The 18,296-nt window shown below is 43.6% G+C and overlaps 1 protein-coding gene across 1 annotated transcript in view; it reads right to left on the reverse strand.

Annotated features, from left to right (window-relative positions):
* Positions 1-18,296, reverse strand: part of DGKD (diacylglycerol kinase delta) — a gene marked incomplete at its 5' end in the record, with an annotated part of 117,947 nt that overhangs the window by 88,951 nt on the left and 10,700 nt on the right. The window contains 2 exons of the mRNA XM_080799097.1: positions 3,125-3,205; positions 4,900-5,010. Of these exons, the coding sequence (XP_080655223.1) occupies positions 3,125-3,205; positions 4,900-5,010 (192 nt within the window). The remainder of the gene's footprint in view (positions 1-3,124; positions 3,206-4,899; positions 5,011-18,296) is intronic.

The following is an 18,296-nucleotide window of genomic DNA, read 5'->3' on the forward strand; positions in this document are numbered from 1 at the left end:
TCCCTGTCCAAAGCCTTTTAAAAGTTTATACTTTGTACCTCAAATGGAATTTACAGAAATAATTGGAAATGCACCAAAGGATCTGTGTACAAGTATATATCACAATATTATTTATGATAGGAAAAAAGTAACATTCACTTTAAGGTCCGGTTAAATAAACTTATACATTTATATGATGGAATACTATGCAACATTAGTAAATAAGATTTTAAAGGATATATGTGAAAGGAAAAGCTCATTGTTAACTAAAGAAAGAACACTGAAAACATTTTTTTTAAAAGATGTTATTTATTTATTTGACAGAGAGATCACAAGTAGGCAGAGAGGCAGGCAGAGAGAGAGGAAGGGAAGCAGGCTCCCTGCTGAGCAGAGAACCCGATGCAGGGCTCCATCCCAGGACCCTGGGATCATGACCTGAGCCAAAGGCAGAGGTTTTAACCCACTGAGCCACCCAGGTGCCTGGAATATTGAAAACATTTTTAAAAAAGTGTGTGTGGGATGACGTCAACCAAAATATATTACCAGGTATCTCTGTGTAATAGGAATATGGATGGTTTTAAATTTCCTGTTTATATTTATATACTTCAAATTTTTCTTTAATAACTTGAATGATTAGTAAAGTAATTCTACTGGGAGAAAAAAATAACTTTTGGAATGTGAACAGAAAGGCACTCAGAGTTCAATTCAGAGTCCCTCATACTTTCATTATATAGACAATCTTATTGTCTGTTTAATTATAAACACATGCACACACATAACAGAAATAAGAATAAGCTAATCAGTAAGTTGTTTTTAAAAGTTGTGAAAAGCAAAAAAGAGAACAAACAGAGATGCAGAAACTGAATTAGGTACCAGAAAAATGGAACTGATCAATAATCCAAGACTGGTTCTCTTACAAAAACAACAAAAGGGATGGAGAGTAAGAAATCTGACAAGAAAAACAAAAGCTAAACCAAAAAAATTAGAAATGCGAAAAGGATATAACCAGAAACACTGAGGTTTAAAGTGCAAATAATACATGCTACTAAATGCAAAGGTGGGATAAGTGGGAAAGGAAATTACAAAAATGGAGTCAAGAGGTGAAAAAGCTCAACCTTTTCACAGCCTTACCTCCCTAGAGAGTCTTCTTTTTTTAAGGCTTTTTTTTTTTAAGATTTTTTTTTTTTTTATTTATTTGACAGGTAGAGACCACAAGCAGGGGGAGCACCAGGCAGAAGCAGCAGGAGAGGGAGAAGCAGACTCCCCACTGAGCAGGGAAATGCTCCCAGGGATAAATAACCAGCGGAGCCAAAAGACAAAGACACACGTTTAACCAACTGAGTCACCCAGGCACCCCCTCCCTGAACAATCTTAATGACAGAGAATTTAAAATAAGTTCTCTCATACTTTCAAGAAACAATCAATTCTAAAGATATATAGATGTTCCAGAACACATAAAGTTACAGAAAGTTACTAAATGAATTTTATAGGGCTAGTTTAACTCTGAGATCAAAACACAAGTTACCTCCTACCCCAAAGGAAATCTCCATCCATACACAATAGATAGGAACATTCTAAACACAAAATTAGGTTGAAAAACTTAACATTACCAAGAACAATTTATTATTAGGAAATGTACAAATACCCAAAACCAACATGATCAACTAAATTAATGCTCAAAAACACCCCAATAAAATACCTATTCCTATTTAAAAACTCTAAAAGCCACAAATCACAGAATAATCCATTTACAGTTTTATTTTTTTTTCAATTACAGTTTTAAAAGTCTTTCCCTAGCCAGTAAGTAAACAATAAAATGGAGTAAAAATAAAAATATTCTAAGTAAAATGAAAAATAAAATAAGAAAGACCACCAGGAAAGTCTGAATAATTCGATAAGCCACAAACTAAAACCAAGCAGTTAGTTATACCAAAACAAGTAGAAGTTTAAATGGAAGAAGGAAAATCCCATTCGAATCAGCAACATCAATAACCAGCCCATAAATAAATAAAACCTGAAAGTATCTGAAACTAACACTAACCCAAATGTCAGATCCTAGATGTAAAAAGAAAATTACCCACTTTGACTGAGTTATAAAAGAACTAGAAAAAAAAATCAGGGAGCATACTTTACTTCTAGATTGGCTAGCTTAATACAGAGAAACAAGCTTCTAAATATTCCATTACTGCCATTAGAGTCATACTTTATAAGGATTTTTTTTTTTAAGATTTTATTTATTTGCCAGATAAAGAGAGAGAGAGAGAATGCATGAGAGTATAAGCAGGGGGAGCAGCAGGCAGAGGGAGAGGGAGAAGCAGGCTCCCCTTTGAGCAGGGAGCCCCATGCAGGACTCGATTCCAGGACCCCGGGATCATGACCTGAGCAGAAGGCAGACACTTAACCATCTATACAGATTTTAAAGTCAGCCCCCGAAACCAAACTTGTCATACCAGAAATGCTGTCTATAAAGCCATTTAAAAAATATGAGGAACATTTTGATCAATCAACACGGAAAAATGCCCAACATAAATTGTCAAGAGGAAAAAAAACTGGTATAAAATAGAAGAATCATAATAATCTTATGGTGTATGTGGGGGAAGGCACAGGTATTTAGAAATAAAGATGAACACTCTAGAGTAAGCAGTTGGCTACCTCTGGGTGGTAAGGTCACATGATTTTAGGTATTTGGAACTTTTACAAAAAGTACAATGTAACTTCTATAAATTTGGGGGTAGGGAGGGGAACAGTTTAAAAGTAAAGAAACACCCAAAATATCAACAGCATATGTTTTGAGGTAGCCGAATTATCGTTGTTTAGTTGTTTCAACATAGTTTCCTGTGTTTTCCAAATTTTCTACAATAATCGTAAAAACAAGCCTCTGTGCAAAACTGTTAGAGAAACATGTTAAAAAACAACATGTTAAAAAATTCACTTGGACCCTCTTGTTCTTTTGAGCTTCCATGTGCCAAATTCTTAGTTTTTCTCCAACCATTCTATTATTTTCAACATTAAATTCAAAATTTGCCAGGAAGACTTCCAATCAGAAAAAATAAAACAGTCTGAACTGCTTTCACACGCTTGTTCATATTAAAAAGGAAAGCAAAATGTCGTGAGGAATCAAGAAAGGTGTGGTCCAGAGTCTTACCGTGAAACTGTTGTTGACGTTCTTGGTGCTGGATTCAGCCACGCTGGCATCTGTCAGGTCCACCTCGTCAAATATGATTGACTGGAGAAGAGACCCAGGCATCAGAGTCAGTGTGGGGCCAAGGCACCCTGGCCCAGCCACTCTCCCTCAAGCCCAGCCAAGCACCCACAGACACCCAAGCGCCTTAAAACTTGAGCACCTGACAACTACACGAACACTAACTGCGTCCACAGCTGCCTGCTTCTAACAAGAGCACAGAGCTCAAAAGTAGAGCTCTGTGTGTTTTTTAAGCCAGGAGTTCATGAGTGACTGCATTCGTGGAGAAAAACAAAACAAAACAAAAAACCACTGTGGTTCCTGTATTTATTTTTTATAATCAGCATTTCACTTCTATACGTGAAATATGCTCCACGTGGAGTCTACCTGAGGGAGCAGGGTTCCAGACCGAGGATCCTCCGTTCCTTCTAGCTAGAATCACACTTAGGGGGAAAGGTCCTGGCTAAAACAAATGATTCTAGGAAGAGAGACCAATCCAGATAGAAGGGATGTGGCCCTGAGGAAAAAAAAACAAAAAAACAAAAAAACAAGGGAGCAGACCAGAAGGAATCTAGTCCTGGAGAGAGGACAGCCAGGCTCCAGAAGGAGGACTGGGAATTATGCCGGGGAAACTTCCCCCCAACCTATTTTCCTCCCCATAGTAAACTTCCCCCCAACCTATTTTCCTCCCCATAGTCCCCATCTCCTGTTTACCTTATTGTCCCCTCTAAGAAGATTCCACTGGGAACCCCTGGAGGAAATGCTAATGACTTAGGAAAGAGACTCACCCTTTTAAGTAACAAGCCTCCTCACCCAAAACCCCCTCCCCAAACACACACACACACACACACACACACACACACACACACACAAAACTAACTATAAGTGTTTTTTTGTTTTTTAATGAGGGATGTGGTCAGAACCCTCTCTAAACAAATTGCTCTGTTCAATTTCAAAAATTTTAATGCATTCTCTAGGGATCCATCTCAAAAAAAAAAGTCTGGAATCTAAATCATTTACATTTTAATACCAAAACATCAGTATTGACAACAATACCAATACAATACTGGTATTCAGGTCGCCAAAAACTAGCTTTGCAAACACACATTCATTTAAACAGGACGGGAATTCAATGGCTTTCACTGGCTTCTTGTCTTTCTCTAGAGCTGCCTGTGACTCTCCCTGCAAAACTCACACACAAGCCAGCACAAGGGAAGGCGGAGCTGGGCTAGAACTTCACAGTTCTGTTCACACATCAACAAGCCCAATACGCTCCAAAAACAGCTTCCATTAGTGTCACAGGCATGTACTACTTACCTCCATACTCATTAAGCTGTAAACATTAAATATCTATAGCTTTTTGAGTGCCAATTATAACTCAATAAACTGCTTTTAAAGAAAAGATATTTTAGCCCATAAGAGATTTATAAGCCTGTGACCCCAATCCTTCTGAAAAAAAGATCTTTCACTGTAATTTGATTATTTCTGTGACATTCCCCCTTTTCCCCACTGGGGACACAGAACATTAAGGGGGAAAACACTCAGTAAAAGTCAACGTTTATAAGAAATAAAACATGCCTTGAGACAAATTAAAGCTAGCACTGCAGAATATTACCAAACTCATGGGAAATAACAGATCTAAGCAGTGGAGGTTTGTCCCAGGATAAGGACTTGGTAGGGGACTCGGCAGAGACCCTGCCGAGTCTGTTCTCCAGTGGTCTCCACTCACTGCACCTCACCTTTGCTGTTTTTGCATAGTACAGCGTTCGCCCCCGCAGCTTGAAGTATCTCCTTTTTGATCGTTGAAATGAATTGTTCTGTTTGGTCAGCATCCCCTCTTTGATGACGGTCTGAAAGCACAGAAACAATTCGTGAGCAAGCGTCTGCACAGTGCCCTGGTGCCCATCCCTCGGAACTACACACAGACGGGCCAGTGCCTGCCTGACCAGTTAGGCCAGTGGCCTGACCCAAGTACTTCTCACACTCTCCCCAGACCCTGGACGCCCCGCGCTGCCTGGGAGGGCTACACAATTCTGAAGGACAGTGGCATGCCTGAATGGTGAGGGTGTCAGGGGCCCAAGGTGTGCCTGGCCATGCCCAGGGGATCAACAGAAGGGGGACAAGAAGACTCGCAGGAACACAGTAAGCAGCAAGGGGCCAGAGCATTCTCCAGCTTCGGCATTTGGTATTTTTCAGCTATTCTTGGCCCCGTCTCCGTGTTCTCTGGCCTCCTGCCATTTCTCAGGATCCCGTTGCCAAAACTGTCGACGTAGGTTGCTGTGGGGTTCAGCACAGCCCCAAGCATGTGCCCCAATCAACCCTCACCCTATTCACAAGCTGGGTACATGCCTCTGCCCACATTGTCAGACAGAAGTGCCACAACCAAAGTCACTAAACTCCTCTCTTCCTGTAAATCCAATCGGTCCGCCATTTACCGGGAGTTCCCTTAACAGCCAAGGTGGACAGCGGTCCACTCACTGTGGCTCAATGAAAGCCAAGAACGGGGGGCATGGCTTCTCCTGGAGCTGTTTCCCCTCCCGTGCTGTCCCGGGGGCCAGTCTAACAGGACAAGGGAGCCCTGCAGAGCGCTCAGAAGCAAAATGCTCAAAGAGCTACTTGATCATTAGACATGTGAACCACTGGGAGCCACTAAGAGATAAAACGAATAAACGACGTGCCTAATACAGGAGCCTGGCTCTCGGCACGTGCATACACTGTTTTCCCCAGCTGACAGAAACAGCCAATGTACAAGGGGTCTCACCATGGAATCAGGGAGAATGCACAAAAACTCTGCCCCATATACTAATACCGGTTCAGAGAAGTTTTAGAAGAATTACCTAATCCCATATAGCTTTGCACTTTAGGTAACTTTTTAAAGAAAGTATCTGTCCAAAGCACTTGGGTACCTGTGGCCACTGAAGATGACCTAAGATGAAACCAGATATAGAAACCTCATGTAACCCAAACACGTCAGAAGGCAAGAGCAGAACACCAGTGCAGTCTCGTCCTTCCACTAGCCAACTCCAAACAGAGCAGGGAGGGAACTCGGGATGCAGCTCACCCCCACCCTGAGAAGAACTCCGAAGAAAGCCCCTGAGGTCTTCACCAACATGGGGCCATGCACCGGGACCCCAACCTGAGCTGCACAGTGCCCTGTCCACAGGGCATGGAAGTGCTGGCGGCTGCTCCCCTTCTTATCCCTGCCATAGGACATCCTCTCTAGGAGCTTCCCGGGCAAGGGGAGCTGCACGAGTCAGCTCGGGACCTTGAGCCAGGTGTAATGGGATCTGTGCTATCCAGCTGGCCTTGTGGTACGACAGCAACCTTCTCCAGGTCCCAGGAGAAAAACTACTGAGAACCTCCCTCCTCATGCTGCGGCGTATGCCTCCCCCTTTGCTTCTGAGGTCACCCGCCAGCTCTCCCAGGTAATGAAAGACTGGCGGCAGCAGAGAGAAGACGACAGCAACACCCAAGGACCAAAGGAACAGACACGCCAACTACAGTCACAGAATCCAAAACGGCCATCCTAAACGAAGGCGCTGCTTTTCTGAAGGGCGGGAACATGTGCCCAACCAGAGGCAGATTCCAAGGCAGAGACCAAGCGCCCCCTCTGATCCCAGTAGCTACAGGTAGAAACCATCCCCGGTACAGAAGGACTAGCAGGTCGTTTCCCAACATTCTTTTCAGAGCCAAGTACACATGGACGTGCATGTCAGCGTGCTCTTCAGAGACCCAGAACAGCTATGTCTGCGCACAGCAAGGTAGACCCACAGGCGCCAGGGCGACGCTCCAAGGCAGCCTCTCCTCCTTGACCTCACAGGACTCTCTCGACAAAGGCACCACTCCTCGCCCCCACGCATCTTCCTTACCTCTGCAGGGGAAGTCACCACTTCCATCTCTTTTCTAAACAAAAATTAAAAAAAAACAACAACAACAAAACCAACAAGCCCAGACCCAGAAAAGTTATACTAAGTTATCTTTAAAGGATAAATGCTAGAGTACTTTTTCTTACATCTCCCACCACACATCTCACACATAAAAGAAAAGCAAAATTAAAACACAATCCACTCCACCACACACACACAAATCTTTCAGAAAGCGGATGAGAGCTGCGATCTTGGGCTACCCAAGGAGGGCCGCTGGTCTATTTATAGAACAAGAGCACTCAGAAAAAGACTCTGGTGGGTTTCAGCGGAAAAGGCTGGGGAAAAGATAAAGACCAGTATTTCTTTGAAGCTTTCTCAGAAACTGCGTTTCTTCTCCTGATTCGCTGCTCGAGAATACTACAGATATGCTGCAGAATATTTTTAAACACTCAGTCAAAAGCAATGAACTAAAAGTGGTCAAGAAAATAACACCCCTGAATAATCTGCTGTGTTTTGCATTTGGCAGCTTGTAAATGGCACCCACAGGAAACACTGCTCAGCTGGCAGGGCTCCTCCTCGTGCCCAATGGAGCAGAGAACCAGAAGTCAAAAACCCAGACTGAAGCACAGCTCGATCAGGACATGCTGGGCGGCCATGCTCTTAGAAACATTTTGTCAAGTTCTTTGCACAAACAGAAGGGCCCACTCTGTCCTTCAAGCAATCCAGGGCACCTTCATCACCATCAGAAACCCAGAAAGGATAGATCTGAAACACACACAGGCAATGAGAATCAGAGTGGGTAAGTGAGTCCCATGCCCACCTCCAGAGAGGAAATAAATCCAGGGATGAAACCGGTAGTCCAAGCGTGGCCCTGGGTGCCACAGCCACCCACGGTGAGCAGACAGAGAGCAACTGGCCCACAGGGGAGACTGCCAGGCACCTGCTGTAAGGGAAGCTCAAGTCTCTAGTCATCCTGCTCAGGAACAAAGGACTGAGGAAGGCAGCTCTGGAAATGCCCTTAAAAAGGCTTCAAACCAGGGGCACCTGGGTGGCGCAGTCAGTTAAGCATCCAACTCTTGGTTCCAACTCAGGTCATGATCTCAGTATCCTGGGATAAGCCCTGCATCGGGCTCTGCACTCAGCACAACCTGCTTGAGATTCTCTGTTGCTCCTGCTTGTGTGCTTGCACACTCTTTCTCTCTAATAAATAAATAAATAAAATCTTCGGCCGGGGAAGTAGGGGGAGAAGGTTTCAAACCAGTGGGCAGGGAAAAGCAAGAACAGGCCCCTCGAGCCCTGGTCAAACCTGCCCAGATTACTGAGAGCCAGGCCTGTGGGTCTCAGACCCTCAGGTATACTTTGCAAAGATGCTCTTGGCCACAGTATGAAGGAGAGGCGGAGGGAAACCTAGAAGCACGCAGAACAGTTCAGAAACTTGTAAGAGGGCAGCCAGCAACACTGAGCCTCTGGGAGGGAAACGGACACAGACATGAGAATGCCTGGGAAGGAGGCCACCACAGATGGAAACGAGGAGGACTCTGGTTTCATGGGGGAGACTGGGGGCTTCATTTGGGGCATGCCCACGAGGTCCTCAAGCATGCCAGGAGGAGCTGAGCTGAGCAGAGAGACAGCAGTGGATATGAGGTCAGGGTATGAGACAAGGTTTAACAGGGGAGACGTTTTGGTAAGGCACATATGGAAAAGGAGCACAAAAAGAGCAGGCACAGGAGACCAGGAACCCCAGGACACCAAGCTCAGGTACAGAGAGGCAGGAACCCAAAGGGAGGATAGAAGAAAGCAGGCACAAGGCCAGGATCAAGGAGACAAGCCCCAGGAGGCTGCACTGATGATGATGACTGGGTAGAGCCGGAGGAGGGCCTGCCAGGGCAAAGCCAGAGCACAGCACACAGAATGTGACCAGGATGGGAGGAAGCAAAGATGGGAAGTGGGTTTTTTAACCCACGTTTCTTAACTTTTTATAAACATGGAATCACAGTGCACACACCATACTTTAACTTCCTATTTCCTGTCATGATATATCATCAGCACCCTTCCACATTAGTGAGTGCCTCTGTCAGCTACAGAGCATTTCCATGTACTGCTGTGCGTGTACTCAACTCACTTGGGCTGCTAGAACAGGTGGAACGGGTCCCACTCCACACTACCAACAGCACTTCGAAGAACAGCGCTACACCAAAAGTCTGTGCCTGTCCTGGACTCTTCCTTAAGGCAAAATGACGAGAAGCAGCATTTGGGGCTCAGGACAGCCCAGAAATAGATGCTGACAGATTCGAAAGTGTGACGAGTGACAGCAGCAGCTTCTCCAGCTGGGGGCGAGGAGGGACCAGTCAGTGGCCGGGCCTAAAACAACAGATTATCCAAGGGCAAAAATGCTCTCAGTCCCCCACCTCACACACGTGGGCTACAGATGAAATACAAAAGGCACAACTCTAAAAGTTTCAGGAGACAATAAAGGAGAATTGCCTTATGATATTGGGATTGGGGGGGAAGGGGTCTTAAGCAGGATTGAAAAAGTACTAAATACAAATTATAAAACTGCTAAAGCCAACTATATTCCAACAGAGAACTTCTGTTGATCACAGACGCCTCACAAAGAAAGGAAGAGGGAAGCCAGAGTCTGGGAAAAGATACACACAATACTGCCAATGGCCAGAGAGAGCATCCAGAACATTCTAAGAACCCCTGCAAAATAGTAACAAGAAAAAGCAACTGCTAAATGGAAAACTGGCAGAAGGCATGAACCAGAGCAAGTCCAACGGTGACTAAGAGATGTGAAGGGCAGTATGCTGGACAGAAAGGATCCCTGGGGGTGACCTCCTGATGCTCTGCTGGGTTTACACATGCAGTTTATTACACACGTTTACGCTGCACTGACATTTACATGCGTGTTACTCAACATGGGAAAAGAAAGGGAAAACAAAGTTGGTTAATAAAAGGATAGAAGTAAAAGCTCAGGCAGAGCTCTACTGGTGTCTTCAGCATCTTGTGTAAGTGGGAGAGTGTGCACGTGTTCCTGACGACCAGCCTGCCTGAGTGGACAAGGTTAGCGGCTGAAGGCAGGCCAGGAAAGAAGGGGGAAGATAAAGGAGAGAGGAGTGAAAAATCCAGCCCAATGTTCACATCAGCCATCTACCTGTCCTTAAACCTTTTTAGTCCTCCAGTAAAAAGGTATATAAACCTGATGTTAGTCCACATGATAAAAAATCCACAAAGTTCAAAAAAAGTGGGGAATTAGCATAAAAGTTAATACACAAAAGAACTATTAAAATGTTTCTGTGGGGGAAAAAAGCTAGTAAAACTTAATACCTTAAATTTGCATATCACTTGAAATTTTCATGAGCATTTTTACATCTGCTCGCTTTCTTTTTCTCCCTAAGATTTTATTTATTTATTTGACAGAGAGAGAGAACAAAGCAGGGGAACAGCAGACAGAGGGAGAGGGAGAAGCAGGCTGAGTAGGGAGCCCGATGCAGGGCTCAATCCCAGGACTCTGGGATCACGACCTGAGCCAAAGGCAGCCGCTTAACGACTGAGCCAGCCAGGAGCCCCTCTTTGCCTTCTTAACAGAACAAATACATGCTAATATTCTAACTGGCAAATAAGAAAACTGGGCATTGAAAGATTGAATAATTTGTCCACAGTTAAACACCTACTAATAGACCACAAAGATATATGAGGGCCCCTTCACTCTTATCAAAAATAAGGCATGCATGACATACCCAAAGACCTAGAGGTTATTTTAAATGCTTACTAAGTACTCATCACATTTACTATATACATATCTGGCATTTTTAACTTTTAACCTTCCATCAACTTCAGAGTTACGTAGTAATATTCCCATCTTACAGATTAGGGAATAAAGGGTCCAAAGAATTAAGTAAGTCACTCAAGGCCACACAACTAGTAAAAAGACAACCTGGAATTCAAACCTAGTTCCTAGACAGCAGACCAAAAACATCTGTTGGCAAAAAATCTACTGATCATAAAAATCTACTGATCACTCTGATTTAAATAATTTTTTTAAAGATTTCATTTATTTATTTGACAGAGAGAGAGAGATCACAAGTAGACAGAGAGGCAGGCGGTGGGGAGAAGAAGCAGGCTCCCCACTGAGCAGGGAGCCCCATGCGGGGCTCATCCCAGGACCCTAGATCATGACCTGAGCAGAAGGTAGAGGCTCCACCTACTGAGCCACCCAGGAGCGCCTCTGATTTAAATAAATTAAGCAAAGGTAACTTCATCAATTCAAAACACCATCCACAAATTCATCCCAATTCATCCTGATTGAGAACTACCTGCAACTTACCTACAACTCCCCTACCTACCTACCACCTGGTCTTGTCACATCATTTCAGAAGCTGAGAAGTCTGCTCACCTTGGGCCACAACTGTATGTTGACACATCAGTGTCTCCATGGCACCAACAACCAGCAGGAGCGAGAGACCAGAGGTGCACATGGGTTACTGCTGTACTGGAGAATTCCTCTCAACTCCTCAGAGCCGAACCCTATATCTGCTGCCACCAATCCAACACAAAGGTGCCCACATGAGTTGTTTTTCCGAAAGACCCCAAAAACGCTAACCCACAGAAAAAGGACAGCCATTCTTTTCTTACCAATCAAGAGAACCCAACTTCCCCTTTGCTACTACCCTGGTTTTCCTCCTTCAATACACTGCCTGCAAGGTTAAAAGCAACCATGTCCCAAAGCCTCTATGTCATTTGAAGTTCCACAGAGAGTTAGGAAGATGTCCCATTCCTGTCCCCAGTAATATGAGGAAGGACCAAAGCAGAAGACCAAAGAGTGGCCCCAAAGTGTAAGGCCAAAATTCCCCCAAAAGAGCTGCTCCTTGATCTGCCCTTCCTTTGAAGTTCACAACCACCTTCCCTAAATCTGAGGGCTCTCCTATTACTCTGGTATGGCCCCTCTTTGCTAATGCACTCTCAGTTCTGAGGGGGCTGGTTGAACCAAGTGCGGCCAACATCACAACGCTGATCACACCTCCCCAGTCCTGGCCACATGATTCACTTGGTCACAGAAACCTACACAGATGTCCCGCCAGGGCTGGGGAGGCAAGAGAGTTGCTTTGCACACATGTGAGAACACATGTGGCTTCAAGTCCCCCTTCCCAGTCCCTCTCACCTTGAATGCAGTCACCAAGTCTAGAGCTGTGGCAGCTACGGGGAGACCATGAGCTGGCAGCCAGCAATCTAAAGCTGATGAGGCAGAAAGGCACAGTGTGGGGTCCTAAGGCATCATGTGGCTGACTCCCTGGCCAGATCAAGGGGGTCCCAAGTGGCTGAAGCTGTATTAGTGATCTTAATCACCCAGGTGTCCAAGCACAGCACACTCTGAGGAAACTTTCTGCAAAATATCATAGGGGGCTAATATCCCTAATCAGTAAGAGCCTCTAAAATTTGAGAATAAACTAACAATCTGTTTTTTTTTAAGACAAAAACTAAAAGAATCTGTTCACAAGAAAAAATAAGTAAAAATGGCCCTTAAACACATGAAAATATGTTTGACCTATCTCATTAAAAAAAAAAAAAGAAAACTAAACTAAAATACACTATCATCATCAGATTTGACAGGGAAAAACAAAACAAAACCAGGTACTGTGGGCGAGGCCATGAGGAAACCAGTACTCTGGGCACCACTGATCCAACAGGGCCTGAGGTGAGTCCTGAGGACAGGGATCTGCCAAACCTAACACACCTACACATCTACCCTTTCACCCCGCACGCCAACTCCAAGAAGCCCATCCTACAGATACTCTGGCAAAGAGCATAAAATGAAGTCTGAAGTCTGTACAAGGCTATCTGATGCAAAATATCATAGCAAAAGTCTAAAAATAACGCAAGTGGTTGAATAAGCTATGGTATATTTAAAAAAACAAAACAGAATACTATACAATTGTAAAAGATGAATGAGGAAGATCTTTATACAGCTATGGAATGATCTCCAAATTCTATTAAGTGGAAAAAAGAAAAGTGCAGAACACTTATGGAGCCTGCTACCTTTTGTGTAAAGTGGATGTGTGTATACACGCACACGTGTCTGCAGAGATGATTAAAAGCAACTATGTGTATATATAATTTTTTTAAATTTCCAAACAGAAACAATGGAAGAATTAACCAAAATAATAAAATAATAAAAATGACTGAATGGTTCCCTCTGGGTGGAGAGGACCAGAGCAGACGAGACAGGAAGGAAGCCAGCCTTCTAGAAGTTACAGAATTATAAAAGGACTCCCAGAGAAGGGAGGCCGCCGCCACCTGGCGCAGCACCCAGGACAGCTCTCACTGGCCCCCATCTAAGGGCCTCCACAGATGACCCCACTCCATCTACACAAAGACACTCCATCTACACAAAGGATGTGCGCATTCCTATTCCTCACAAACAGGTGGGGAGAAGACAGAGTCAAGGGCGTGTGTGCGAGGCCTACTCTGCACCAGGAACTTAGGAAGCCTCAGGATCTCATGATCTTCACTGTGAGAAGTTGCTTTCCCATTTCCTATATGAAGAAACTGAGGTCCAGAGAGGACCAATATCCACAGAGAAGGGACAGACTTGGGGTTTAAACCCAAGTCTGTGTGATTTCACATCTAGATATCAAGTGAAAAAATTAAAAAGTATGCTTGATGAAAGGTTTTCTTTTGTTTGTTCTTAGAGGTAAGACTTAACCACAGTCACAACTAATCCTCCCACTTCTCTGGGGTGAGCGCATGGACAGATGTGCACGGGTCGGGACACAACCATCCCCACTGCACACCACGTGGGCAAACCCAACCACCAGGAGCAGAAGCGACTTCCAAGTACGTTCGTGTACACACACACACACGCTGTGGTGCACTCATAGCACCACAGCCTCGCCGGGCTGCTGTGAGCCTACAGAGTAAAATCCTTCTCCCCATGGACCGGTGGAATGAAATGCACTCTTTGTTTCAACAAATATTTATTGAACACTTAAGTGCAAGTACGGCTGGGAATATGATGATGAAAGAGACAGGACCCTTGACCCTTAAGGAAATTGTGCACTGACAGAGGGATACTTTTACAACATAAAAAGTACCATAGGAATGTGCTTTAAATTCTTAGAAGAAAGCAGGGCTCGGGGCTGAGGACAGAGGAAACAAGAAAGACACAATGCTGATGACTGCTTAGACCGGGTGACTGATTAAAACTCCTCTCCCTACTTTTGTGTATATTCGGAAATTTCCATCAGAGGTAGAGACAGGGTGCTCTGGAAACTCAGAAGTGAATGAAACACACCAGAGGCCTGAATGCAAGGCCTGCAGCTGTTACCACTGGAGCTAAGGGCAGCGGATTCCCGACAGCCCAGGTTCCTGACCTGCAGATCCCACCTCAGGGGGTGCTGCCCAGAGCAGGAAATGCCCAGGAAGCTGCAAAGTGCTACACAAATGCAAAGCAGTGTTATAACCATCACTACTCAAATGCCTCTTCCCTAGGTCCCACTGCCCCCTTGCACGTTTTCAGATAGAAGGTGGAAATAGAGTCCTGTATTAAGCAGCTGCCTCTGGGCTTACAGGAAGTGCTTTTTCTTCACTTGAGAACACTCAGTCCAGCCACACTGCTAACACCTGCCACTGACATCCTGCGATAACATCCTTCCAGTGTGCTCCCAGTGCATAAATAAGACAGAAAAGAGGGGTTATGTAATATACAAATTACTTAATAATCTGCTTTTCCAAATATATTGTGACCAGATCCACTTTTCTGTGTTTCTCTGTAGCCTGTTTCATCTTTTCAAGTGCTTAAGGGCACTGAAATAATTATGAGCAAATCTAAAAAACTGACAGCATTTCATATATGAAATAGTTTCAATGTCAGGTTAAAATATATCTTTTTAAAAAAAATATATCTTATTTATATCAAGACCCTGAACTCTGCTTAGGTAAGTTTAAGTTATTTTCAACACAGGAGTTAAAAGTTTAAACAAAGGGGAACATAACTAAGATACTGCATATAATTCATTTATTAGGATACTATGAAATTTAAATCCTACTTATCATGCCCTTTTGTGTATCTAGCTCCTTACACTGCATCTGTTTTGATCTGACAGCTGGAACTGTTTCAACTGTGATTCAGGACATTCCAGAAAAAAGCCTAAGGGCAGACTCTTCTCCATCTTCTGCTACCTGCACACAGCACCCTTTATACCCTCCACATCAGGAAACCTCGATTGAAGGACGTCATGTTAAGCTTTTGTTTTTGTTTTCTTTAATAAACAATATGCCCATTTTAGAAAATTCAGAAAAGCAAAAATAAAAATAATCCAAACTGCACCACCCCTGGTATCAGGGCACAATCTCTGGCATCAGTTTGGAAACTTTCGTTGTCTTACTTCCTATGCAGTGTTTTGCACACAGCTGAATGGCATTCTGTACACACTGCCTCTGTTTCCCCAACATGACAAAATACTGTCCACATTACTGCCTTCCTCAATCACCCGAATGGCTGCAGTTGGCACAAAAGCCGCAACTCGCTCTGCCACTTCCCAATTGTGCGGCCTGGGCACTCGACCACCTCATGGCAAGCTTCACGCACTTTCAAAAGGGAAGCTAAGACCACCTATGCAGGGTGCGTGATGCCAGCACGGAAAAGCTACATCAGCTCTGTCATTAACCCCCTGAGTTGCTACACTGGGCTGGACTATCTCCAGGTTTGCAACTTTTTATATTTAATGCTGCAATAAACATAATGTCATTGTACTTTTTCTTATTTAAGACTATTTCCTCAGCATATGATTCCACCAGTGGAATTACTGAGTCAAGAATATGGACCGTCTATGTTTTTCAAACATGTCACCAAATCATTTCCCCAAATGGTTGCACCCATATGTGCTGCTGGAGAGTGAAGAAGCTACAGGGTTTCTATAAACAGCAAAATTCCAGCTCACGCACAATACTGGCTGGATATAAAAATCTACTTAGACAATTATGACTAGTAGATAGTAAAAATACACTTGGGCAATTAGACCCATAACGCAGTACTGACAAACCTCGTTTTTACTTGCCCTCTTTAAGTACCTGAAAACATAGAAAAAAGAGATAAAGAACAATTTCTTAGACTTCCTTTTCACTCAGCTTCTGACTACTAATCCATCTTTGTCAAAGAGATCAAATATAAAGACCACCAAGTGGGATTAGACTTAACAAGATGAGTATTTCAAATTTTCCCAAACCAGGGATGCCTGGGTGGCTCAGTTGGTTGAGCGGCTGCCTTCGGCTCCGGTCATGATCCCGGCGTCCTGGGATCGAGTCCCACATCAGGCTCCTTGCTTGGCAGGGAGCCTGCTTCTCCCTCTGCCTACCACTCTGTCTGCCTGTGCTCGCTCTCTCTAACAAATAAAAAAAAAAAAAAAAAAAAAAAAAAATTCCCAAACCATGAAAAGAACTGAACCAAGTCCACACCCCATACTTGAAATATGGAGAGTTCTAGGACAAGAAATTCAGAAATACAGATATTTCCTTTCAAACTCTTCAAATGTGTAACTGTCTCATAGCCTCCATAAGAACGATTCTATTATCAATCCTTCTACGAACTCCACTGAGACCACTCCAAAATAGTCAAGATTACCAACCAATTCTGAGAAGCTCATAGCTGATTTTAAGTATTACAGGGTATGTAGCTTGAGAGGCCAAATCCAGCTGGAAAAAAAGTGGCCCTCTTCAACAAACGATGCTGGGATATCCATATGCAAAAGACTGAAACTGGACCCTTACCTCACACCATATAAAAAAAAATAACACAAAAAGAGCTAAAACAATAAAACTTTTGGAAGAAAACACTGAAGTACATTTTCATGACCTTGGATTTGGCAATGGTTTTTCAAATATAACACCAAAAGCACAAGCAAGAAAAGAAAAACATAAACTGGACTTCTCTAAAATTTAAAACTTTTGGAAAAAAAAATTTTTAACTTTTGTGCATCAAAAGACACTATCAAGACTGTGAAAGGAGGGGTATGTGGGTGGCTCAGTCAGTTAAGTGTCTTACTCTCAGTTTCAGCTTGGGTCATGATCTGGGGTCATGAGATTAAACATCACATCAAGCTCCATGCAGAGTCTGCTTGGGATTCTTCCCCTCTCCCTCTCTCTCTGCTTCTGCTCCTCCCCCCACTCACATGCACATTCTCTCTCTCTCTCTCTCTCTCTCTCTCTCTAAAATAAATAAATAATACTAATCTTTTTTTAAAAAGACAGTGAAAAGAGAACCCACAAAATGGGAAAAAGTTGGGAACCTGGGTGGCTCAGTGGGTTAAAGCCTCTGCTTTCGGCTCGGGTCATGATCCCAGGGTCCTGGGATCGAGTCCCGCATCAGGCTCTCTGCTCAGCGGGGAGCCTGCTTCCTCCTCTCTCTCTGCCTGCCTCTTTGCCTACTTGTGATCTCTGTCTGTCAAATAAATAAATAAAATCTTTAAAAAAAAATGGGAAAAAGTTCATTGATCTGAATTTACTGAATACTGAAGGGCCCAGTATTCAGAATATATAAAGAACCCCACAACTCAACAACAAAACGATAACCCAACTTAAAAATGGGCAAAGGACTGAAATAGACATTTCTCCAAAGATACACAAGAGGCCAACAAGCATATGAAAAAATGCTCAACATCATTAGTCACTAAGGAAATGCAAACCAATACCAGGAGATGTCACTTCACAGCCACCAGGATGGCCATAATAAAAAAGAAAAAAGAAAAGAAAATTAAACAAGTGTGGGCAACTGCAGAAAAACCGGAACCCTCCTACATTGCTATTGTGCTGTTGGAAATGTAAGATGGCATGGCCATTGTGTGAAACAATTTAGAGGTTCCTCAATAAGATATACACATAACCACCCAACAATTTCACTCCTTGGGTAAATACCCAAAAGAACTAGAAACAGACATTGAACCAATAACTTGTTCATAGCAGCTCTATTCTATGCACAACAGCCAAATAGTAGTAGTGATTCAAATATGTATCAACAGATGAAGGGATAAACAAAATGTGGTATATCCATACAATGGCATACTATTTGGCTATAAAAAGGAATGAGGCACTGATACATGCTACAACATGGATGAACTTTGAAAACATCATGCTAAGGGAAAGATGCCAGACACAAAAGGCCATATATTGTATGATTCCATTTATATGAGATATCTAGAAAAGGCAAATCCACGGAGACAGAAGGCAGATGAGTAGCTGGAGAAGAAGAGGAAATGGGGAGTGACTGCTTAATGGGA

Source organism: Martes martes, assembly GCF_963455335.1.
Source record: "Martes martes genome assembly, chromosome: 3".
NCBI classification, from domain to species: Eukaryota; Metazoa; Chordata; class Mammalia; order Carnivora; family Mustelidae; genus Martes; species Martes martes.